The sequence below is a fragment of the Naegleria fowleri genome, assembly GCF_008403515.1.
Source record: "Naegleria fowleri strain ATCC 30894 chromosome Unknown tig6, whole genome shotgun sequence".
In the NCBI taxonomy this organism is placed as follows: Eukaryota; Heterolobosea; class Eutetramitea; order Acrasida; family Naegleriidae; genus Naegleria; species Naegleria fowleri.
In genome coordinates this window covers 1-25,061 of record NW_025407938.1, presented here as the reverse complement: position 1 = coordinate 25,061, position 25,061 = coordinate 1, and the positions used below count along the sequence as shown (strand labels likewise).

General features: G+C 36.5%; 9 protein-coding genes across 9 annotated transcripts; 4 read left to right on the top strand and 5 right to left on the bottom strand.

Moving 5' to 3' along the window:
- Positions 1–28: 28 nt before the first annotated feature.
- On the bottom strand, positions 29–1,150 carry FDP41_010264 (uncharacterized protein; the record flags this gene model as incomplete). Its single annotated transcript, XM_044700543.1, has 1 exon — positions 29–1,150. One exon carries the CDS (start codon positions 1,148–1,150, stop codon positions 29–31), a length of 1,122 nt encoding a protein of 373 aa, XP_044567912.1.
- A 337-nt stretch (positions 1,151–1,487) lies between these two features.
- On the top strand, positions 1,488–2,519 carry FDP41_010263 (uncharacterized protein; the record flags this gene model as incomplete). The annotated part of the gene is made up of 1 exon (XM_044700542.1): positions 1,488–2,519. The coding sequence occupies one exon, from the start codon at positions 1,488–1,490 to the stop codon at positions 2,517–2,519; it is 1,032 nt and encodes a 343-aa protein (XP_044567911.1).
- A 170-nt stretch (positions 2,520–2,689) lies between these two features.
- On the top strand, positions 2,690–5,756 carry FDP41_010262 (uncharacterized protein; the record flags this gene model as incomplete). The annotated part of the gene is made up of 2 exons (XM_044700541.1): positions 2,690–3,014; positions 3,169–5,756. 2 exons carry the CDS (start codon positions 2,690–2,692, stop codon positions 5,754–5,756), a joined length of 2,913 nt encoding a protein of 970 aa, XP_044567910.1.
- A 532-nt stretch (positions 5,757–6,288) lies between these two features.
- On the bottom strand, positions 6,289–11,676 carry FDP41_010261 (uncharacterized protein; the record flags this gene model as incomplete). The annotated part of the gene is made up of 3 exons (XM_044700540.1): positions 6,289–9,932; positions 9,982–10,059; positions 10,128–11,676. 3 exons carry the CDS (start codon positions 11,674–11,676, stop codon positions 6,289–6,291), a joined length of 5,271 nt encoding a protein of 1,756 aa, XP_044567909.1.
- Positions 11,677–12,072: 396 nt separating this feature from the next.
- Positions 12,073–13,704, bottom strand: FDP41_010260 (uncharacterized protein; the record flags this gene model as incomplete). Its single annotated transcript, XM_044700539.1, has 1 exon — positions 12,073–13,704. The coding sequence occupies one exon, from the start codon at positions 13,702–13,704 to the stop codon at positions 12,073–12,075; it is 1,632 nt and encodes a 543-aa protein (XP_044567908.1).
- Positions 13,705–13,862: 158 nt separating this feature from the next.
- On the top strand, positions 13,863–14,782 carry FDP41_010259 (uncharacterized protein; the record flags this gene model as incomplete). Its single annotated transcript, XM_044700537.1, has 3 exons — positions 13,863–13,983; positions 14,068–14,094; positions 14,337–14,782. The coding sequence occupies 3 exons, from the start codon at positions 13,863–13,865 to the stop codon at positions 14,780–14,782; spliced, it is 594 nt and encodes a 197-aa protein (XP_044567907.1).
- Positions 14,783–14,915: 133 nt separating this feature from the next.
- On the bottom strand, positions 14,916–15,748 carry FDP41_010258 (uncharacterized protein; the record flags this gene model as incomplete). The annotated part of the gene is made up of 4 exons (XM_044700536.1): positions 14,916–14,972; positions 15,036–15,299; positions 15,418–15,486; positions 15,578–15,748. 4 exons carry the CDS (start codon positions 15,746–15,748, stop codon positions 14,916–14,918), a joined length of 561 nt encoding a protein of 186 aa, XP_044567906.1.
- A 1,143-nt stretch (positions 15,749–16,891) lies between these two features.
- On the top strand, positions 16,892–21,882 carry FDP41_010257 (uncharacterized protein; the record flags this gene model as incomplete). Its single annotated transcript, XM_044700535.1, has 7 exons — positions 16,892–17,023; positions 17,203–17,241; positions 17,389–17,696; positions 17,803–19,982; positions 20,042–20,384; positions 20,446–20,870; positions 20,936–21,882. 7 exons carry the CDS (start codon positions 16,892–16,894, stop codon positions 21,880–21,882), a joined length of 4,374 nt encoding a protein of 1,457 aa, XP_044567905.1.
- A 257-nt stretch (positions 21,883–22,139) lies between these two features.
- On the bottom strand, positions 22,140–23,329 carry FDP41_010256 (uncharacterized protein; the record flags this gene model as incomplete). Its single annotated transcript, XM_044700534.1, has 2 exons — positions 22,140–22,922; positions 23,000–23,329. The coding sequence occupies 2 exons, from the start codon at positions 23,327–23,329 to the stop codon at positions 22,140–22,142; spliced, it is 1,113 nt and encodes a 370-aa protein (XP_044567904.1).
- Positions 23,330–25,061: the final 1,732 nt, after the last annotated feature.

The following is a 25,061-nucleotide window of genomic DNA, read 5'->3' as shown; positions in this document are numbered from 1 at the left end:
TATATAATTTGAATGACTCTTATTTGAATCATCTATAAACTTTGACGGTGTGATCTGCAAAATTGCAAATCAACAACTCTCCGGTAAGCTCATTCAAGCACATCCCAACAGGTCTTTTTAAATTGATTTCGTCCTTAAAAGAAATTACAAAATTTCCTTCCAACGTAAATATTTGAATTAATTGTTGTTCTTTATCGCTTACAATGAGGTTCTTTGCTTTGTGATCAAATACCAGCCCATTGGGTAACCAAAGATTCCCTATCTCTTGTCCATAGTCGCAAAATTGTGCCTTTTTTGTGTAAAAACCATCGTTATTTCTCTTCATTATTTCAATACAGTTATCTGCATTCGTTCCTGCAGAAATCACGTAAAGTGTTCCGCTCATCTCAATACTTGTCGTAACAGCAACTCCATACGGAAACATACATAGTTCTATGAAATTAATTAACTCTCCAGTTTTTAAGTCTAGAACAACAATATACGCCCAATGAGCGTCACTGATAAATGCTTGTTGTAACTGTTTCTCTATTGCTATTCCTTGTGGGCTTACAACCATGTCAGATTTCCAAAGACATGTATCTGCATTCATGTCAACTGTTGCAACAGTTTGTAATAAAAATTCCAAATCATATTTATAAATTAGGTGAGTCCCACTTAACAGCAATGCATCTCTTTCTTCTTCATAAAGCTCCTCCACACATAAAAAATTTGGAACCAAATTATGAACCTCTGAAGAGAAAGATATTGATGATTTAAACTGTTTTGTGTGCAAATCAAATACTTGTATTCTCCGAAAACCACTGACCAAAATACAGGAATGTGTATAAGAAACTTTCACATCTATCGGTAATGAAAGTGTTTCATCGTCATTTCCCTGCACTCCCAATTGTCCAAAAGTATGTACTAATTCAAATTTCATTTGAAAGGGTTTTGCACGACGACCTAATTTCCGCATCATCTTTGCTTTTAATTTTGAAAATAATTCTTTCAAGCGGCATACTTGATCGGAAGTGGTTGATTCATCATTATTAATCGTTAAATGTTGGGCCCATGGCTTTTTTGTGGGTTGTAATGATGATTTCAAATTTAAAGTTTCATTTTCAAAATCAAGCAAAATCAGCCTCACATGATCATATATATATAAATTCATTTTTTGTTTTTTTTAGAATTTATAAATCCCTCATGCGAGTGACAAGGATCCAATCTCCTCAACACACATTAATGTCTTAATACCACTGTGCGCCCTAAGAACAGAATGTGAAACACATTCTCTCATTCAGAAGGAAAATTGGTTCTCTCTTCTGAATGCTTCCAACATCTGACAATGATTTTATCTAAGTGTGACCATCCTATCATCCCTCAGCATTTGCTAAATTAAATATATTCCAAACCTACATTATCACCAATTTATCACCAACCAGTGAAAGTCGAGTGTTATAACCAACAAGAAAAAATCAAGGGTTACCTTATTACTACTATTTAAAAAAATGAAAGTTCTGCTCGTGGATTTGAATCTTCCAAGTCCATTTGACAATGAAGAACTTGTTGATCATCACGACGAATTGAATTTATTGAAATTATTGCAATATAATTTGAGAAAAAAACGATCACTTCGGACACGAGGATTTTCAATGAATTTTGAATTAGTTTATGCAATGGGAGATCTTGATGGACTAACCAATGATGAAAAAACTTTAACATTTAATAGCGATGTTATACTTACGTATCCTACTGATATAAAAATTTCGTATACTCATTCATGTATTGTCATCAGTTGTTATGCAAGTCCTTATGGAATAACTATTGTTGATTTAGAAACAAAAAAGTTCAAAAAACAGCTCATGACGGATAAAAACCCTTCCTATCTATGCGTTGAGGAAAATTATGATGGAAAAAAAGATGCATTGATTTTTGTGTGTGATGAAACTAAATCTTTGACAAAATATGATTTGAATGCATTAATGAACCCACTTCTTCCAGATGTAATAGATGCAAAATCAATCAAGCACATTTGGAAATATGAATTCATTCAATGCCCACAAGGAGTCACAGCCCGTAATGGTCAAATCTACGCTTGTTGTTCCATGAATAATATGATAGAGGTGTTGGATTCATCAACTGGATCATTACTCGATACTATTTCACTTAAATGTTCCCCATATGGTATTGATTTTTCAACGAGGGGTGATTATTTAATTGTTTCAACATCTGAAGAGGAAGGAATTGTGATTTTATCACGAAATGAAACAAGATGGAAACGCCTTGAGCAAAAGAATGAGTGTCATTTCCACGAGCTTGAAGCTCCGTACGCTCTGGTATTTGATCGAATTGCAAATCATTTGATTGTGGCTGATGACAGAAATACCTTATCGATTTTCACACTTGATGGTACTTTGGTGAAAAAATTTACCCCCAAGAACCTTGTCATTGATCAAACATACGGAGTGTGTGTTAATGAGTTCACAGGTGAATTACTTTTATGTGATCACAGTAAAAATAGAGTACTATTTTTCAAGTAAGGAACAAATAAAAAGGGAACATCCTCATCGATTTTCCATGAATTAAGGAGAGGTGTGAATGCTGAATTGTTTGATACTGTGGTACCACCCTCTCATAGCCTATATCATTATTATCATTGCTACTGTTGTTCAGTTTCAAGTGTTCTTAAAGCAAATCGACTTCAAAAAAAATGAGCACTCATCATCGTTCTTCCTCCGAATTTCATCAAGAAAACAAGAAGCACAAAAACCGACACGCCAGTAAAAGACAATTAAAGAAGGAAAACAAGGGTAGAGTGTCCAACAATGCTGGTGGTAGTTCGGTAGATGGAGGGTTGAAAGCCTCTCAAACCAAACACACTCATCAACAAGGAAAGTCTCAAAGAAAACTCCGAGCAAAACAATTGAGGGACAACAAGAAGCAACAAATATTATATAGACAGAGATTGGGAAAGACTGGAAATCCTCCGAGAATTGTTGCTATCATGTCTTTGAGTGGTTCAACGACAGGACAAGGTAGGTGTTCATATCTCCGAGTGTTCAAAATGATGAAATACTTATGATGATATATTTTGAATGACATTCACACCACCGGAATGATTTTCTTCTACTTGTTCAACATGATCACTCTCACTGCACCTTTGTATTGTCCCGATTCGACAATCTTTAGAGGATGTACAGAGCGTCTTTTGTGATATTATTGGAAGGTCTGAAGAATATGAGAGTGGAAAACTCAAATTGAACGAACTTGACTTGCATCAGGTTTACACTGTTCGACTTCAAAAGGAATTTCAACAAAAGACACTCACTCTCTTCTGTGTCAACCAAAATAACATGAGGTCTGTTTTGGATGCAGCCAAAGTGGCAGACATTATGATATTTGTGCTTCCTTCACAAAGTGTTGAAGAGACTCAACTCCACGCCACAGCACGTTATAATTTATCCTTATTGAGAGCACAAGGTTTACCTTCAAGTCTTGTCATTTTGCAAGGTCTAAATCAAATTCCTAACAAGAAACAAAACGACTTCAAAAATACCGTAAACAGAATACTGAAAGATGAAATTCCTGATTTTGAAAAGGTTTTTATCTATAACAATAGTAATTCAACAGAGGCCTCAATGATGGATGACAATACAACCTCGCTAGAACAGTCAAAGAATGACATGAAGCAAATTTTATTGAGAGTGAATACGTTGACACCAAAAACAATTCACTGGAGAGAAAATCATCCTTACATGCTTGTTGAAAATTATGAATTTGTGAAGAATTCTCAAGATAGAGAATTTTCCGAAGTTCTTGACGATAATAACAACAGTACAAATGGAACATTGATTGTCCGTGGGTATTTGAGAGGTAAATCAGCAAGTCCAAATCAACTTTTCCATATTGTAAATTATGGTACTTATCAATTGGACAAGATTTTATTAGAAAAAGAGAATTCACATGCTCTCACCAAAAAATCCAAGCCTCAAAATGAAAATGCAATGGAAGATGACAAGAAATCATCGCAAACTCCCGATAAAAACATGAACCATGAACCAAAGGAGTTACTTCCTGATGCTACTCAAGAATCACTTCAAACTGCTCTGGATCCTGATTTGATGGATGGAGAACAAACTCTTCCAACAAAAGAGGACTATGAAATGGAATTGCACAATCAAATCATGGAAAAACAATCAGGATATGTTTATCATAAGAAGGTGGTTCCTAAGGGTATGAACGCTTTGGAGGCTGCTTGGATTATGGATTCTTTGGAAGATGCCAAAGAGGATGGTGAATCAGTCGAAGATGTCGATGATGATATGATCGATGAAGCCAACCGTGCCGTTAAGGACATAGAAGAAGAAAAGCGTGTGGAATTTAATTTTGACATTGCCTCTGAAGCACAAACACACATTGACAAGGTCTTTAATTTGGATCAAATGGACGAAGATATGACAGAAGAGGAAAGAATTAATGAAATGCTTCGTGCTATTAAGGCAAGAAAGGAAATGAAGAACGAAATGGATTATCCTGATGAAGTTGAAACACCTTTGGACGTTCCTGCTCGTGTTCGTTTCCAAAAGTACAGAGGCTTAAAATCTTTCAGATCTTCACCATGGGATCCTGAGGAAAATTTGCCATTGGATTACTCTAGAATTTTCCGTTTCAAGAACTTTATTGTGTCACAAAAGGTTGCTCTCGAAGGATTTGATCCAGACAACGACTACAACTTGTGGGAAAATTATATTACTCTTCACATTGCTAATGTTCCAATGAGTATGATAGAGGTGATCAAACAAAAGAAGGAGCCACTTATTGTGTTTGGTTTATTGAAACACGAGCAAAAGACCAGTGTGGTTCATTTACTTGTCAAGAGAACCAATGAATCAGTGGTGATAAAACAAGCTGCTGACTATGATCCTTCCGATAACATTACCAAAATGATTGAATATCATCCACAAGATGGAGACGACGATGAAGAAGAACCAATTCCTGGAGCAGAAATTGAGGAGCATCCTATCAAATCAAAGGATGAACTCATCATTCAAATTGGTTTCAGAACCTTTAAATGCAATCCTATTTATTCAGAACACAACCCAAGAAATGACAAACACAAATTCGAAAGATTCTTTGCTCCATACCGATTCCTGATCGCTACTGTTTATGCTCCTGTCACATTTAAACCTTCGCCAGTTTTGATGTTCCGTCGTAACCAAAAAGGACCTCAATTAACCTTACTAGATAGCAATACCATTGTTGAAACAGCCACTAGTGGAAATAATCATGAACAACCAAACTTGGAATTTGTTGGACATGGTACAGTTCACAGTGTGGATCCATATCGATGCATCATCAAGAAGATTATTCTCACTGGTCACCCATACAAGATACATAAGAATCAAGTTGTGGCTCGTTACATGTTCTTCAACCCTGAAGATGTTCGTTGGTTTAAGCCTGTTGAAGTCTACACCAAATATGGAAGACATGGTGTCATCAAAGAAGCAATTGGTACTCATGGTTACATGCGTTGCCTATTCGATGATAATGTACTTCCAAAGGATACTATTTGTATGAATTTATACAAGAGAGTCTTTCCAAAATGGACCACAGAAAGTTCTTCGCTACTTGCTGCACCTTCACTTTCTGTGCCTCGACCTCTCAAATCCTCCTCATCGTCGTCACACGGTCCAAATTATCTCAATGAAGAGGCCCTTAGAAAATTGGGAGTCATGAAGAACAGACATGAAGAGGAAATTGAAATGATCGAAGAATAAGAGTTGTCACAAACAAGCTTTAATTTAATTAAATCCTTGAGCAAGTAAATTATTCGTGCATGATTAATGACAACATTTTTGGAAGAGACATTTCTCCAAGTTCATAAGATAAAAAATGACTCAAAGAAAGACATCACGAGTGTTGAGTTTTGGGCGCAAATACAATGCAAGTGGGCGTTTGACTTGGGGATTGAAGCTTGTTTTGATTGTGTTGTTTTAAGAAAGAACATGGAAGACAAAGAATGAAAGTGGTTTATTCATGAAACAAAAGTTGGAAATTGTTACCAAGGACATGAATTGTATCAACTGGTTGAAACAAAACGATGTCCATGGATCTCAAGACCATCTACAACATAAATGGTGCTGGATATTTTAGGAAATTAACATTCAAGTTGTGGCAAGGTTATCATCGAACAGTGAATTCAATAGCAACATTTTCATCTCCCATGTCTCTTTCCAGAACGAGAATTGGGTTTTGAAAATAAATTTTGAATCAATTCATGGAAGTTTTGAGTATTATCTTCAAATAACATTATTTTCTCTCTTCTTCACGATTAATGATACGTTTCCAAGATAGAACTTTCTTCATGAAGTGTTTCACATTGGAATTACTTGTTGAAAGATCACAGTGTTTCAACTTTTCATCAGTGACGTGAACCGTTGTTGTGCTGTACCTCTTGAATGGATTGAGAATGTCCACTCCATGTCGGAATGTAAGAATACATGTGGTTGAGGTCTCGTGCATCTGTTCTTCAATGTTGTAGCTTGCAGAATCAACAGAAAGCGTCGAAAGAGGTGTTTGTTGACGAATGCTTGACATGGCATCTGGAATGGTGCTACCAAAGGCTAAATTCAACTCCACAAGATCAATAGCTGAGTAAGCTTTTCTTTCCTTGTCCTCATATAAATAATATAATGTATAATTGTCGTCGTCGTACCAGATATTGTCAGCAAATTGTAAAATTTCTGGCCTTAATGAAGTTCTATCAACACTCTCGTCAACATTTTGAAGAATTTTGGAAAAGCGTACATCTACCGAGTTCAAGTTTTTGTTTTTCACTGATTCCTCTGTGTCATTACTTTCAACCACATTGGGAGAAACACAAGAAAGATAGAGTAACTTGTTTTCGGGTGGTTTAACCTTCTCGAGTTTGCACTTGTACATGTAAATTTCATTCTCTGTGAATACCATTTCTCGATTAATTGTAAATCTCAAGCAGTATCGAGATTTTGTTAAAATGTCAACAATACTCATTGAAATGAATTCACCTTGACTTCCCAACTTAGGTTTAACTTGAGAGAGTAGAGGCTGGAACAATGGAGGATCTGAAAAGAAGCTAACTTTCTTGGAAGCATCAGTTAGAGATTCAACAAATGCTTTCGTTAGGTTCCACTTGGGGTGACTGCAGTAATCAACATAAGGTAAAAACATGGCTTTTAGGTCATTCTCATTTCCAATTTTCATATTTCTGAAATCATTTAAAGTCAAGCTTTTTTGAGATTGACCAATTTTGATTGAACCTAATCTCGATGAATAAAATACTTGCTTTCCAAAATATGCATTAATGGTGGTAAAATTTTTGTTCTGATCTAAGGAGGGTTGAGCTGTTTTGAAAGCAGAATATATATGTCTTATTGCGAACCGTTCAACTAAAAATCCTCCATTTGTCAATTTTTCTGATACAAGTTCAGATTTAAGCATCTTCATGGTTTTTTGATGCTCTTTTGGTTCATCAATGGTAATGACCTTTGTGTGGTGATTAGATGTGAAGTTAATGACATTGATAGTGAAAAAATCTCTGTTTTTTCCTGTAAAATCATCATATTTGCAGAAAAAAATTTTGGAAGATAATAATTTGGCAACCTTCGATTTTGATGCTTCAAACATAACGAACGCTTGTTTGGGATGTGCAAACACTGAATGAACATTATTAATTTCTCTCAAGAGCAAATACTTCGCCTGTGTAAATTGATGTTGTAATGCGTATTTTAGTTCAATAGTAGATCGTCCTCTTCTTATAATATCGATCGATGAATCTGTCGGAGAGACCATGCATCGATCGGCAATCATTTTTAAAGTTTTGTCTGAAATTTTAGCAATTTCAGACATTCTTAAAATGGTGGTACCACAAATAGTGTTTTCTTCATCGTTATCTTGGATACTTTCTCCAGTTGTCGATTCAATATTCAAAATTTTAGCTATTTTGTGATTATAACCACATTGGTGTATAATGAAATTTGGTGAGTAGCTCAAAAGTTGTAAAATACTTGTTTGAAAAGTTGCATGAAATGTATCAATATTGTGTGTTTCTTCACATGAGAAAAATTCTGTAATTTTCTGGTTAATTTCAGATCGAATATGTTGTAGTTGAAATTGTAAATGGTTTTCGTGTGGAATGAGGAACACATTTGAATTGTGAGAATCTTGTAATAGTATGGCGCGAGTCTTGTCATCTTCAGAAAGGCTGGAAAATTCATTCGATATAGCAGAGATCATCATGTTTTGTGTGAAATTTCCAACTCGAATTTCGAATGCGTTCTCCAAATCTTCAACTTTGGGAGCATATGTATAAAACTTTTGAGGGTAAATCAAAGGTACAAATAGTAATAAACTCATTTCGTAAAATCCTTGAATAGGTGGAAGAATAGTATTTTTTTCTATGACAATTCCCATTTCCTTCAATGAAATACTGGAGGGAATCAGTATCTTTTTTTTGTGCTGCAAATCCATCCACGGAAATGCCACAGAATCGCGTGATATTATGACTTTGTCTGTTGAGCTCATTTGAGGATGTAAAAAATTTGCTTTTCTTTGATATGGTTTGGCTTCCACTGATAGAAATTTCAGAACGTGTGATTTGATCAAATCCTTGGGAAATGTTCTAAAAACTCCATACACATCTGAATCATCTCTTAAGCACACTATACTTTGCTTCGCTTGAGAAAGAGTTATTTGAACATCTTTACCCTTTTCTTGAGCAGATCCTCTTACTGTTCTAGCTAAAAGTTTTACTGGAAATAGTGGATCCTGTCTGCAATTGGGTGGATAGGGCAACAAAAGACCTTCATCGGAGTGAGGTATTGGGTACGAAAGTGAAATTTTGTTGGGGCTTACTGTTAACGATTTGCAGTTTAGAATTCCACCATCAAAAAATCTCAACAGCTCAGAAAGTGTTTCATTCCAATTTTTCTGTGAATCTTTGTCAACAGCTAACTTCTGTTTTCGGAGCTTGAGGGAACATACGATTTCTTTAGGAATGTTAGTATGTGTTTTTTCTAGCTCTCCTACAACTGCTTGATCATAGTACAAACTAGAAATTAAGGCTTTGATGATCATAATCTTTTCTTCACTGAGACTTTGAGGTAAATACGAAATTTTCTTGGTGTTTCTTTTGTGCGAAGTTGCAGATTTGGGAGTGAGATTTTCAATGAAAATTCCATAATGTTTAAAGAGAGTGTGACAAATTTGAGCAACGAGAGAATCAATTTCCATTACAGATTTCCCAGAAATCATTTCTATTTGAAGGGTTTCAACAAATTCTCGTTGTCGTAAAATACCATCTTTTTTCAGAAGCGATACTGCTTTAAATCTATTAAATGCATGAATTGCAGCAATAATATCACTCTCAGATTGGTTAGAAAACGCGAATAATGCTTTTGCTGTTAGAATTTTTAAATAAGAGAAAGCTAATACAGGGACAGACCTAGAAAGAACGGCCACAGTAATTATACATTCAGGTAAAACTCCTAAACAATATCCTAAGAGAATGAGAAAAGATAACTTCAGTTCAATTTGCATTAGAGACAAGAACCTGCCAATTTTTGTAACAAGATATGATTCTTGAAGTTCATATTGCTCGACAATTGGCTTGTCATTAACACTTCCTACTTCAACTGTATCATGAATGGGCCTTATGGCTCCCAAAGAAATTAATTCAGTATAAGCATTTTCTAGCAATGCCATTTTTGGAGGATCTAAGCATTTGCCTAAAACTTCAGAAGGTGTTTGATATTTGGTTTTTCGCGTTCTCTCTGTGTGAACGGTTTCAGATTTTTCATACGCTCCCGTAAACATTAAAATTTGAAGAATAACACCTGTAAGAGGTTTGCGTTGAATTTCAGGAACTACAGACTCATCTAACAATTCATATTCACTTTTTGTTATCATCCTATAACCTAAATGAAGCATATTAACATGATTGATTATTCATTGCCTACTACTTACAAATTCCTGGTGAGACTCTTCCAGCTCTTCCTTCTCTCTGCTTTGCACTTTGAATCGAAATCCAATTGACTCCCATAACTTTAAACATTAAAACGATTCAAAAACAAGTGTTCACAAGATGCATTCTAATAGTAATTTCAACGTACCTTCTGCATTCCATGATTCATTCCAAAATTTTCCCTTATACAAACAAAAATCTATCACAATGACGACGTCTGGAACAGTTATTGAACTTTCCGCAATGTTAGTACTCAAAATTATCTTTCTTTTTCCATGTTTAGGAGGTAACAATGCTGCATCTTGTTCCAGTTCAGCTACCAGAGAATGCAAAATATGGATATCATATGGACACTCATCCATGGTAATATATGGTGAGACTAAATCATCCATGAAATCTTCAATCTCTACCATTCCTGGCAAGAAGATTAGAATCGCTTCGTTGATCAAATGAGTAGAGTGGACCTTTGCAATGAGTGATATCGCTAATTTTCTTCTCTCTAGTGTTATTCCTGGCTTCAAAGGTTTTGTTAAAAGAGAATTATAGTTTGAGATCTTTTTGGCTGCATTATGTGCATTCAAGTAAACCATGTCAATTACATCTTCAATGAAATATTCTTGAACAGGATAGCATCCACTGGGAATGTGAATGACTGGAACTTTGCTGCTGACTTGTAGAGTTTCGAAGGATAAAAATTCTGTAAAACTAGTAGGGGATTCTGGAATTTTCTCTTCATCATTCTTTCCAACGTTGTTGTATACGTCCAGTAACACTGTCTCAAAATATTGGCACAGCTTTTGATGAGAAATGGTAGCACTCATTATAATAACTCGAACATTAGGATTAACTTTCACAATTTCTCTAACAAAGTAAAGTAATAAATCAGTGTCCACCTTTCGTTCATGGATTTCATCTAAAATGATATGTGAAAAATGGTTATGAAAGGTTTCATAGATCCCTTTCGAGCCTGTTTGTAAATTCATAATTATTTGAGTTAAACAACCTTCAGTGGCAAATATTATGGGAGTATCATTGTCAATATTATTTTCTCCTCCAATGATATAACCGGATATTTGACGATGGTGAAAAAGCTTATCTAAATGGTTCTTTTCGAGGTATTTCTTCATTTCTGAGTTCACTCGCCGTGACAAACTCGTAGCAGCAATTCTTCTAGGTTGTGTACAAATAATTTTTACATTTTTTAATCTTCTAACATCTCCATTCTCCAGATAATGTTTGAAAATGATTTGTGGGACCTGTGTACTTTTACCACATCCTGTATTACCTGTCACTATCACAACTTGATGTTCTTCTATGGCTCCTATCACAGATTGACTGTATTCCATAATTGGCAGACTTGATTTAGCTTTGTTTGATAGGGTTGTATTGTCAGAGTTGTCGGTAAATTTCTGAATTGTTTGATTATTTACTCTTTCTGCTTGGTTGATGAGTACTTGCTTAGGAAGAAACATATTAGTGGCTGATAATTTTCTTTTGCTGGTGTCGGCATTATTGTTTTTTGGTAATCCCTCCGTTGAATGACAACTTTGAGTGTTTCCGATCATCAACTCACGTTGCTCCGAAGAAGAAGCCTTTAAATTAATCGGATATTCGTGAACATCATTGTCGCCTCTGCTTTCAAATTCCATCGAGGTGTTGGGATTAAATTCCGGTTGTTGGCCATCACCTTTATTCATTTTTTTTCTTCAAGTCCTTTCGCTTGGAACGAAGAGTAGGATGAACGGAATGAGCGAAATTTCTGATGGTTAAGTGTAACAACACTTATTAGGAATCATGATGATGATGCTATTCAAATTTGGGAGTGTATCCAATTTGATCTGTATTACAATATACAGACAATAATTTCTTCATCATGAGCTTTTTGACAATTTTTTTTAAAGAGAGCGACAAACCAAATTAAGGTCTTCGTGAATTTCTCCAACCTTCTGACCACCTGTGGTGATAACTGTGAAATGATCAGTCAGCTGTATTCATGGAAGGAACCCCATGTTGAATACCATTCGTAATGCTCACACATTTACCTTATTGATTGATTTGTTTTGCTTGATCTGTTTGACACTTTAGTTATGCAGTCACAAACACAAGACATCCAAGTCGATGAAAGTATAACGATTGTCCTCCGAGACTTGATTTGCTTCCATGAGTTGATAATTCAATCGAGAAAAGAATTGAAGCATCCCATCTCGTAAAGCGTCACATGAGCGCATGAAGTGACGTCCTGAATAAACAAAGCAACACAAAGTGCCACATTCGACAGTTTCAAAACGTTTCTCCTTCTTAATGATATGAACAGACTTGAATCGAGAATGCAACTCGTAGTATTGTTGTTTCAAATCTTCATCGTGGACATTTGATCGGTCGTCTTGTTCAAAAGGATCGAATACTGCTCCTAAAAATATGAACATATTCTGTGTAATGAATACGCTACAGTTGGGGCAAGCAGATAAGGATTTGACAGGAGTAGAGACGTCAATTTGCATAAATTCTGGCAACTTAGATGCTCCATGAACACCACATTGCCCATATTGATTGGAACCTCGAGTATATACCACTCCGTTATCCATTAAGACTAATATATGAGAGGCTCCACAACAAATTTGCTTAATATTCGAATGAACCATTGTATGCTGATTTGGTAGTAAAACACGAGTAGTGACGTCATCAATGATGGCCCTTGATGAGCCTGAGAAAATACTATGTTGGTGCATAAATAATTGATTTTGCATATCAACAAAATAGTGAAAATTCTCTGAATATGCAGCAACTTGTTTGAGGTTACAACACTCAGTTGGTAACTGTATGTCCTTATTGCATTCTTTTGAGATCCAAATTCGAAGAGTTCTCTCCTGATTTTTCAAATAACAAATAATTTCTTCTGACATGATGTTTGAATAAATGATGATCGAATCGCTTTTGAATTTTACAACTGGAAATGGAAATAGTATAATTTTCCAAATATCAAACAAATATAGTCTTCCATCCATCATTTCAAATAGTACATAATTTGCATTGTTACAAATAATATCTTTCATTTCTCGAGAGGCACACATTGTTTCAGAAAGTGTCACATGCTCATTCCTATGCAAAGATGAGCAAGTCAAATGATCACAATTATTGTTGTTCTTGCTGTTGAAGTTCTTCTCTCGATGATATTTGGTGATCATTTTCTTCAACATATTATCAAATAATGTAGAAAATTCAAATTTTCGCAACACTTGTAAAGTATCACTACTCATATAAAAGTATGTTCTCTCATCATTTTCAATAAAGAATAAATTATATTGAGTGTGAAAGCCTCCACTGCACACTCTACTGATCTTCCAAGTCTCGTTTTTCCGAAAATGTTCTTCTCTCATCCATAAATTTCCTCTTCCTCGAGCGATTGCTTGATTTCCATTTCCTCCTCGTTTCGCTGGTCTTCTTAACAATCTTGACGGTTTGTAAATAATTTTCGAAAAAGTGTTCGTCGGAAAATAGGGCACCTGTTCATCCTCTTCTTCTTCATCATCATTTAAATCCGTATCTTTTCCATACGATTCAACTCCGTCTAATTCAGCCACATCAAAGCTTGCTGTCGTGCAAAAATAGTAATCAATGTTTTCATCTTCCTCGGCTGCGTCCTCTCCGAGAAGGCTGCTGGACAAAAAATCATAACCTGTGCAGGAGCCTTGACCACAAAACCACACATCATCATCGAAAGACATTTTAAAAATGTTTCATAAGGTTGTCATCATCGTCGAAAAGAAGAATATTCTTAGAACAAAGGCACGGATTGTTCTGTCACTCAGCTGAAACCTACCATTTGTTGTTGCTTTTCGTGCCTCTTTCTTCTTTTCTTTAGAAGAAACAATGCTGTTGTAAAATGCCACCCAAACTAGCCGTTACGAGTTTTGTAAAAAAAAAATGTAGGGATTGTTCCGTTTACCCTACTATTACTATCCTGAAAGCAATACTGAGAAGTACTCCTGTTCAAAAGCTGTTGTGTATGTTGTTTCGTTCAATGTTTGAATGTTGGTCGCAATTTGGACTTGATTCACAAACTAAAAATATACAAACTGATCATTCAGCTTCATTAGTATTATCGAGAGTCTTCCGTTAGATATGGGATACGAATTTCGTCGATTCAAGGAACTCTCTAAAGAAGATTTCTCTCGCCTCTATCATGAGAATCATGGAATCAAAAGATGATATCTATTTTTTGATCTTCCATCATGATGATGATTCATCCATCATAAACAACAACGATTGCCATCATGATGGTTATCAGCATCTTCTTTGTGCTATCGGTATCAAATTGGCCCATACCAATAACTTTGAAGTTAAACTTCGGATCAAGAAAAGAAGTCTGGAATTGAACGATGGAAGAAGTTTCATGGTTACTTGCATCAACCACTGAATTTGCAAAACTTGGATAGCAGGACCTTACTCGATGGGGTTGTCAAAGTGCTGAGAGAAACCCAAAACGAAAGCTACTTTACCGATAATTCCAACAAGTACATCATCGTTCCAGTGTTTGTCGAGAAAATTCGAAAGAACTCGTATGGCTATGAGCACGCTTACTTTTCTTTGAGATTTAGCTTGCCTCAAGGAATTCAACCTGTATCAGCTTCAGATCAAGAATGGTATTTTGAATCGGTGAATATTGAAGGTTATAAGAAGAGGAAGCACATTCCTCATGATTTGATGAATAGACACTTCCAAGAGAAGGATGGTATTCTTACGATGGGATATCCAGAATTGATTTACACATGGTATCGAAAGAATTATTTCAAGAAGATTTAACGAATGAATGAAATGTGTTATTGTATTGTGGATGAATTCATTCAGCTGATGATAAATGGTTGTGGTATCATTTGTTAATGCAAGAAGACATCATGCAATGAAGAAAAATCATTAAGGCCATCCAACTGTTCAATTAAAACATGGCCACAATTTGTGGATCCTTTTCACAGGCTAGGAAGATTTCCTCTTTCTATAGACAAATGAACAAAATAATTTCATTATTGAATGCAATTGAAATCATGAGTGTACTTACAGTTAATTTTCCATCCCTATTCTTGTCAGCAATATTGAGCAAGTTATTGATTCTATTATCAATTTGCGATTGAACAACGGACGTGCTGACTTGCATTCCTTTAGCTTTGAACATGTTGTGCAAACATTCTCTCATTTCATCAACTGTAACGAATCCATCTCCGTCTTCATCATACATATCAAATGCCAAATCAATCAATTCCATAGGATTCATTGGCTCTGATGAAGGTGATGTAATGGATTGAAAAAATAAAAATTCCTTGAACTATCATTTGAAAGATATTCAGAATCATGTCGTTTCGTTGTTGATGAGGGAAGTCACAATCCATCATTTTTGGAAGTGCCAGCTCACCAACCGAAAATTGTGAATATAATTTACTTACGGTCACAGTACCATCCTTGTTTTGATCCATTGCTCTAAATAAATACTCGACATCACTCTCTCCGTTCCACTAATTTCGAATCATCAAGATTTGTGATCATGTATTGGTGATCTCGAGTATTAAAATAATAACGAAAGATTCCACAAAAGCAACCACCTACGTTTGGAAGAGCCAATTTTGCAAATTTTGAAAAGCCATCCTTGGTCATTTCTCCGTTCGGATACAATTCATACCAAAATTTGTGATACTTTTCAATTTCTTTCTTTGTCAGTCTGTTTCGAGTTGTCTTTCGCAACTCTTGCATTTGCTCTTTCGAAATCTTTCCGCCCATTTTTTTGTGGCTGTCACTTACACATGAGAAGAATGAAAATATTTTTTCATCAGCCTTTATTCTTTAGTTAAACAAATGATAGAATTATATGTACAATGGGTAAAACTAATATCAACAGACAAGGAATTATCTGCTCATCTCAACGAAGAGGATAAAAATTGGAAAACAAAAATTAAGTGGCTCAAACTCAATCTCGATGGATCTAAAGGCTGTGTTACATTCGCATGCGTTCCGTTAAATATGACAAATTTTTGGAGACCTCAATCAAGAGAAGTAGTCCGTCCTGTGGCTTTTTGGAAGGTAAAAGAAAATCAACTTCGAGCAATAACTGGAATTATTCGAATAATGATTGAACCGATGACATGTCATGGGGTGGATATTGACAAAGTAAATGATAAGGTGGATTTTTTTGTCACAATAGATCTTCTTTCGTTAAAATGTATCTCTAATCTTAAATTTTCACAAATGTGTCCGTATTGAAACACATTGAATACTTTTTGTTACCATTTTCACCTCACTAGAAGCAAAAGAACAGTTGGGTTGTCTGCTTGGAGTTAGTCCATTCAAAATTGTCGTCTGTTTGCTCCACACACATGAAAGAACGAATAGTGGAAAGAATATTGATTGATGCAATAATGACGAGAAACTTGTGATGTGTAATTTTAAAGAGTTTTTGCTTTTTGTTGTAATTTAATTTTTCAACTAGTTTTGGAACAACTTTACTGTATCTTAGATACCAAGTGATCAGTACCATTAGTTTCATGATCAGCACTTTAGGGACTTTACATGATTCTGAACCAATCACGGAGTTCTGCATTTCAAAAATTTTTGCCTTTTTGAGTTTTTAGCAGTAGTTTGTGGTGCGCGTATCTCTAACAAAAAAAACACCCGTCGATAATCATTAGAGGTAGGTGCTTTCCAAGCATTTAATCCCGTGGTTGTAACTGCTGAATCAACTCCCTTTCTCTTCAAAAACAACACACAATTTTGAACGCTGGGCATAACACCATCATGTTGTGTGTCACGCACGACAAACAACAACAATGTGATTTGCGCATTCTTTGAAACCATGTCATGCTTCACTGATTGTTGTTTGTCCATGACTCAAACAATGAACATGTACTAAACACAAAGATCAAAAGAATGGCTCATCACGATTGGTCTAAAAAGATATTGTTCTACGTCAATGGAGAAAGGCATCAAGTCGAAAACCCAAATCCCAATACAACCCTTGCAAATTATTTGAGAAGAAAATTGCATTTGACTGGAACAAAGGTATGTTTTCTCTCTCTTATAATCAAAAGAGCAATGTAATTCATTCATGATGAATTTTGGTGATGGTGTGTTTGTGTTGTGTGCTTTATTCTGATCTTCGTGCGCATCATTTATCTTGCCATCTATGGAAATCATCTCGTTGTTACGTTTATAATATTATCTTACATTGCATCTTGAAGATTGCTTGTGGTGAAGGAGGTTGTGGGGCTTGTTGTGTGGTAAGTTAAGCTATAAAGCTTTGAAGAATGTTGTGATCATATTTTGATTCACATCTTATAATTCCGATCCCCACTACAATACCTTGCATGACGTTTTATTCGTTGACCAAATTTATCATTTGGCGAAAAAAACATTGATGTCAAAAGCTGGTTTCTCATTACGATCATGAAAATCACGTGATTCGCAATCGAAGTGTGAATGCCTGTCTATTCCCATTAATTCAAGCTGATGGTTGTGCCATTGTCACAGTCGAAGGAATTGGAAATAATCATGAAGACGTTTTGCATTTAATTCAAAAGAGATTTCGAGAATTTGGAGCTTCGCAATGTGGATTTTGTACCCCTGGTTTTGTCATGAGTTTATATGCCTTGTTGAGAAATAATCCTCATCCATCTTTAGAGGAAATTCAGAGAAGTTTGGATGGTAATTTATGTCGATGTACTGGATATCGATCGTAAGTAGTATTCTTGTTCATTCATGTGGTTGTTCATTACGAATATTTTGAAACATCATTTTGCAATATGAATTATCATGGTGGGATGTTCAATATTGAATGGTAGAATTTTTGCTGCTGCCCAAACATTTGCAAGAATTCCTTATCAAGACACCGAGTATGAACCCTCTTCATCATCATCAGGAGGCTGTAGCGAAGGTGATAATTGTTGCATGAAAAAAGGAAACAACAAGGGAAATGATTGTGGAAATGATTGTTGTCAAAAAACTTCAGTCCATTCAATCTCTCCCCCAACTACAATCGTAGATGAAAATGGTAAAGTCGTGGACACACATTCACGAGCTCACATTGTTGGAAATCATGTCTACACATTGAACGGACAGAAACATCCACTCTTTCCAGCAGAACTAAGAAGGTATGATCCAGCAGAAAGACCTCTCTATGTTGAATCAAAACCACAATCAGGTGTTGAGAGAGGAGAAACACAAACTCATTATTTTAGACCCACCACTCTTCAGGAATTGCTTGCATTGAGAAAAAAATTTGAAGGTGAAAAACATTTAAGAATCATTTGTGGCAATACAGAGTTGGGAATTGAAACCAAATTCAAAAAGTATGAACACTATAGATATTATATTGAAGCACTGAGAGTGAAGGAATTATTGGTAAAGAAAATTAATTATGCAGAAGAATCTATCTCTCATGAGAATTCTTCTTCCAATGGTTTGTTAACAGGAAAAAGCATTGAAATTGGGGCCTCTGTGACTCTGACCAACATGTTGAACTTTTTCAAAGAGGCCATGGAGAGTCTGCCATCCTATCAATGTAATGGATTGAAAGCTGTATGTGAACAAATTGAGAGATTTGCATCCACGTCTATTAGAAATGCAGCTTCATTGGGTGGTAATGTGGTTACTGCATCACCCATCTCTGATTTAAACCCAATTTGGATTGCTCTTGGTGCATCTCTTAATCTCATTAATTGCGATCAAGAAAAACGTACTGTTCCATTCAGTGAATTCTTTTTAGGATATCGAAAAGTGGATTTGAGAGATGACGAAATTCTCGTTTCAATTACTATTCCACTATTCCAACCAAATGATTTTCCAAAAGGAACCATTCAAATTGTTCAATCATACAAACAAGCCAAAAGAAGAGAGGACGATATTGCCATTGTCAATGCTGGAATGAGTATGGTTGTTGAAAAAGAGACTGGAAAAATTCATACTTGTCAACTAGCATTTGGAGGAATGGCTGTTAAAACCGTTACTGCTTCTAAAACCGTTCAATACTTGACAGGAAACACTCTCTCTAATGAAACATGTCAAAAAGCCATTGAATTACTTCAACAAGATTTACCTCTCCCTCAAAACGTTCCTGGAGGAATGTCTGAATATAGACGTACCCTGACGTTAAGTTTCTTCTACAAGTTTTACGTTCAATTAGTGAAAGATTGTTCTTTGAGAAAACTCACTGAGGAGGAAGAAAGTGTGCTCTTGTCAAGCTTCCATAAGCCTTATCCAATTGGACATCAATATTATCAACCCAAAGAAGTTGGAACTGCTGTTGGTAAACCAATTCCACATAATTATAGTCATCTTCAAGTCACTGGAGAGGCAACTTATGTTCAAGATATTCCACCTCAATCGAGAGAGCTTTATGCTTATCCAGTTCTCTCGAACAAACCCTATGCGAAAATTAAAAAAGTGGATCCTTCAAGAGCATTGACCTTTGAAGGAGTTGTTTCATGGGTGGATTGGAGAGATGTGAAAGGATCCAATCGAGTTGGAGCTGTCATTCATGACGAGGAAGAACTATTCCTTACTACTGAAACAACAGCTGTGGGTCAGCTCATTGGATTTATTTTAGCAGAGACTCATCTTAAAGCAATGGTTGCTGCAAAAGCTGTTCATGTGGAGTACGAAGAAAATGAAAATCCCATTCTTTCTATTGATGATGCATTGCAAAAAGGAGCACCAGTTTTAATTGAAAGAAAGATGTTCAGAGGTGATAGTGTCGCTAAATTTGAGGAGCTCAGCAATAATGAAGACATTGAAATTATTGAAGGAGATATCAAAATTGGTGGACAAGAACATTTCTATTTCGAAACACAGAGTTGTCTAATTCTTCCAGGAAAATATGGTTTAAGCGGAGATGAAGGAGAAGTGGTGGTCTTTTCCTCGACACAAAGTCCTTCTCATACTCAGTCCATGGTTGCTTCTGTTTTGGGAATTCCAGATAATAAGGTGATTACCAAGTTGAAACGTCTAGGAGGTGGATTTGGAGGTATGTATTATTTCTAGTAATATCCACTTTATACAAACTTTTTAACCATTTGCAAACAGGCAAGGAATCAAGAAGTTGTATTTTGGCAGCTGCTGCAGCTGTCGCAGCTAAAAAAGTAAATCGTCCTGTGAGATGCATTCTTGATCGAGATATCGATATGGCTCACACCGGTCAAAGACATCCTTGTTATGCTAAATATAAGATAGCCATTAATAAGAAGACACTAAAATTTGAGGCCATTCATACAGATATCTATTTAAATGGAGGTTACAGTTTGGATTTCTCTAAGGGAGTTTTGGAAAGGGCTCTCTATAGTTTTGATAATGTCTATTACATGCCTCATGTCACGGTAATTGGAAAAGCCTTCAAAACAAATTTACCAACCAACACTGCATTTAGAGGGTAAGTTAATTTTGATTTTTAATGAAGATCATTTGTATTTGTTTATATTATTCATTCACAGATTTGGAGGCCCTCAAGGATTAATGGTTTGTGAGACCATTGTTGAACATGTGTCTCATGCACTTTCTGTGAAATATCCACAGCTCAATTCAGACAAATCTCAACTTTGTAATGACATTAGACAAATTAACATGTACACTGAACACAATGCCATTACACCTTACAAGCAACTCATCGGTGATGTTCATAGAATAAGACTCATGTGGGAAAGAATTCATGAAATCACCAATTATCCACAAAGATTGAAACAAGTGAATGAATACAATAAGAAACACAAGTATCAAAAGAGAGGAATTTCACTCATTCCAACCAAGTTTGCAATTTCATTTGGAGTCACCTTTTTGAATCAAGCCACAGCACTTGTTAATATTTATAGTCATGATGGAAGTGTATACATTTCGCATGCAGGATGTGAAATGGGACAAGGTATGTGTTGCTATGAATTCGCAATGCTTTGACATTTCAATGATTGATCACATTTTTAAAAACAGGTGTCCACATTAAGGTCGCACAATGTGCGGCCACTTCTCTTGGCATTCCTCTCGATTTAATTCATGTTGGAGAGACTTCCACTGATAAGGCGCCAAATACAAGTGCTACAGCAGCAAGTGTTGGAAGTGACTTGAATGGATTCGCTACAAAGAATGCGTGTGAAAAAATTAATGAAAATTTATCCAAGCTCAAGAAGGAACTATTCCCTGAATTGTACATGGAACATAATTTGAATGATTTAAACTACGTACCTATTTTAACACATGATCAATGGAGAAAGTTGGTGAAAACAGCTTATTTGAATTGTATTCCATTATCGTCGACAGGATTTTACAAAACTCCTAATTTGTGTATGGATTGGGACAAGTGTGAAGGAACTCCCTTCTCATATTTCACTTATGGCGTTGCTTGTAGTGAAGTTCAAATTGATACTCTCACTGGTGATTGGAGTGTATTACGAACGGATATTGTAATGGATGTTGGTGATAGCTTGAATCCAACAATTGACATTGGTCAGATAGAAGGAGCTTTCATTCAAGGAATGGGTTATTACACAATGGAAGAATTAATCTTTGGAGATTCAGCCCATCCATGGGTTCAGGCAGGCCATCTATTCACTAAAGGACCAGGAAATTACAAAATTCCTTCAGGAAATGATTTACCAGACGAATTTAATGTTCATTTATTGAGAGATGATATGGAAAGGCCATTCCCAAGTTCAGTCTATTCATCGAAGGGTATTGGTGAGCCACCATTGTTTTTAGCTTCCTCTGTGTTGTTTGCCATTCGTCATGCGATTTTTGACTTGAGAAAGCAAATGGGTTTGAATGATTACTTTGTGTTGGATTCTCCTGCAACCACTGAAAGAATTAGAATGTTGTGCTCAGATCAATTTACCAATTATTTCAATAAGGAGCAGTGTTTTAGAGCCAAAGGCAGTTTTTGATTTTCAGTTTCGAAAATCAACATTTTTAATAATTTGAAGACGTTGATTCCATCCTTGATTTTACAGTCAATAAAGTTTCTTCACATCAAAAGAAATATAAACTTCACACCTCATACTAATATGATCATTGAAACAGCCTGCTTTTGGTTTGATTTTGATGGCTCTTGCTAAAACAGGTTTGTTGAATATTTCTTTTACAAAAGTATTCCGATCATGACAACCTTGAAAGTCACGACCATCGTCAACAGCTTCCCATTTCACACCGTCAATGGTATATTCAACTGTGTACATGGTAACCATTGATCTAAATCAGATCGTCCTTGGAGATCAATTGCATACACAGAAACAATTTCTCCAAAATATACTTTGACCCATTGATTTCCATCATTAACTTGTGCACACCATGATCCAGAGTCTGCATCTCTGCACCCAGAATAAATAGCCATACGAGGAATGTCATTAATAGCGATATGAAGGGATGAATGTCTATGATCCCAAGTAGATGGCACAGCAACACTGCAACCCAAATCTCTAATTGCGCCAACCAAGTTAACTGGATTTTTGGCAGGAATTAAGATCTCTTTGCGAGTTTCAATTGTCGGAGCATTGAAATCAAAACGTTCTTCTGCGTTGGATGGCTTATAAGTGAAAGACGAAACCACTCTGGACAAGTTTGTTCTTATGGTTGTGCTTTCTACTAAATCAAGTCCTCTTGGAGAATTGATCGGTTGTTGGCCAACTTCGGTGTAATTCCTTCGTTTAAACTCGCTGTATTCCGTTTCATCATTGAAATACCCTGAATTTATATTCTCTTGTGTCATCTCTTTGGAATAACCAACTTTCGCACTAAAGGCCCCAATTCCAGCTTTTCCTGAAACACGTATCTTTTCTGAATTTTGTTCAGATGTGTAAAATTTCCTAATTTTTTGATTAGCTTGTCTGTAATCTATTTCTTCTTTCAGTATATTAACAACATTCCACATAACAGTAATAGGTTGGTAATCTTGAGGATTTAAACCAAGACCATCGGCAATTTTTCTCTATAAATTTTTCAAAACATCAAGGGAAGAGAGTTGCAAGGGGTTTGTGTTGAGAAAGTATATGACTTTTCTACTACCTTGTCAGGTATTTCAGGATCTTGGAAGCAAATCATGTTGTTCGATTGAAGAGCTTCAGTTAACATTTCTGCGACCTGATCTGCTTTCACAAATTGAGCTCCACCATTGCAAAGTCTTTGGTACGACTGAGTGTTTTCAATATCTTCTTGTCTACAAACCACAGCAGTCATTGCCACATTTCTAATTTTAACATACATCTTGACATTAATGGTTGGTAACTTTTCATGACAAGTCAAGTGTAATCTAAACTCTGTTCGTAGACTTTTAGGAACATGTATGAAGAGTTCTTCCTTGTCATGAAGAACAAAGGAAGTCCTAAAAGGAACCATTGAGAATATCGCCCATTCAGTGATCCCAAAAATTTGTAATTTTCAAATAAACAACATATTTAGTTGTCTTAGGACCTATAACGATAGTGTTTCGAAGACGTAAACAACAAGAATCGTTTGGTTAATTTAGAGGAACAGATGGGTTAGTTCCGAGTATTGAAGAGTTTGGTGGAGAAGTTGTTTTCTGCAAAACCAATTCGGCGAGAATATCTAAGTACTGACTTATCTGACGCCCATCGACCCATAATCTTGTTGACTTCAATAGACATTCCTTTCGAGGAAATTTCGGTAGAAGCACCTATACGTAAGCTATGTCCGGAGACTTTTGTTTTGCTATCCACTAATCTAATTGCATTTCGTATTAATTCTGAAATTTGTGTGGTTGTAAGGAATTGATTATCTCGAAAAGAGAATAGAGGTGAATCAGGAGATTTGGGTTTGGGTTTTGGTTGGGTTTGGGTTTGGGTTTGGGTTTGGGTTTGGGTTTGGGTTTGGGTTTTGGGTTTGGGTTTGGGTTTGGGTTTGGGTTTGGGTTTGGGTTTGGGGTTTGGGTTTGGGTTTGGGTTTGGGTTTGGGTTTGGGGTTTGGGTTTGGGTTTGGGTTTGGGTTTGGGTTTGGGTTTGGGTTTGGGTTTGGGTTTGGGTTTGGGTTTGGGTTTGGGTTTGGGTTTGGGTTTGGGTTTGGGTTTGGGTTTGGGTTTGGGTTTGGGTTTGGGTTTGGGTTTGGGTTTGGGTTTGGGTTTGGGTTTGGGTTTGGGTTTGGGTTTGGGTTTGGGTTTGGGTTTGGGTTTGGGTTTGGGTTTGGGTTTGGGTTTGGGTTTGGGTTTGGGTTTGGGTTTGGGTTTGGGTTTGGGTTTGGGTTTGGGTTTGGGTTTGGGTTTGGGTTTGGGTTTGGGTTTGGGTTTGGGTTTGGGTTTGGGTTTGGGTTTGGGTTTGGGTTTGGGTTTGGGTTTGGGTTTGGGTTTGGGTTTGGGTTTGGGTTTGGGTTTGGGTTTGGGTTTGGGTTTGGGTTTGGGTTTGGGTTTGGGTTTGGGTTTGGGTTTGGGTTTGGGTTTGGGTTTGGGTTTGGGTTTGGGTTTGGGTTTGGGTTTGGGTTTGGGTTTGGGTTTGGGTTTGGGTTTGGGTTTGGGTTTGGGTTTGGGTTTGGGTTTGGGTTTGGGTTTGGGTTTGGGTTTGGGTTTGGGTTTGGGTTTGGGTTTGGGTTTGGGTTTGGGTTTGGGTTTGGGTTTTGGGTTTGGGTTTGGGTTTGGGTTTGGGTTTGGGTTTGGGTTTGGGTTTGGGTTTGGGTTTGGGTTTGGGTTTGGGTTTGGGTTTGGGTTTGGGTTTGGGTTTGGGTTTGGGTTTGGGTTTGGGTTTGGGTTTGGGTTTGGGTTTGGGTTTGGGTTTGGGTTTGGGTTTGGGTTTGGGTTTGGGTTTGGGTTTGGGTTTGGGTTTGGGTTTGGGTTTGGGTTTGGGTTTGGGTTTGGGTTTGGGTTTGGGTTTGGGTTTGGGTTTGGGTTTGGGTTTGGGTTTGGGTTTGGGTTTGGGTTTGGGTTTGGGTTTGGGTTTGGGTTTGGGTTTGGGTTTGGGTTTGGGTTTGGGTTTGGGTTTGGGTTTGGGTTTGGGTTTGGGTTTGGGTTTGCTTTGGGTTTGGGTTTGGGTTTGGGTTTGGGTTTGGGTTTGGGTTTGGGTTTGGGTTTGGGTTTGGGTTTGGGTTTGCTTGCTTGGGTTTGGGTTGCTTGGGTTTGCTTGGG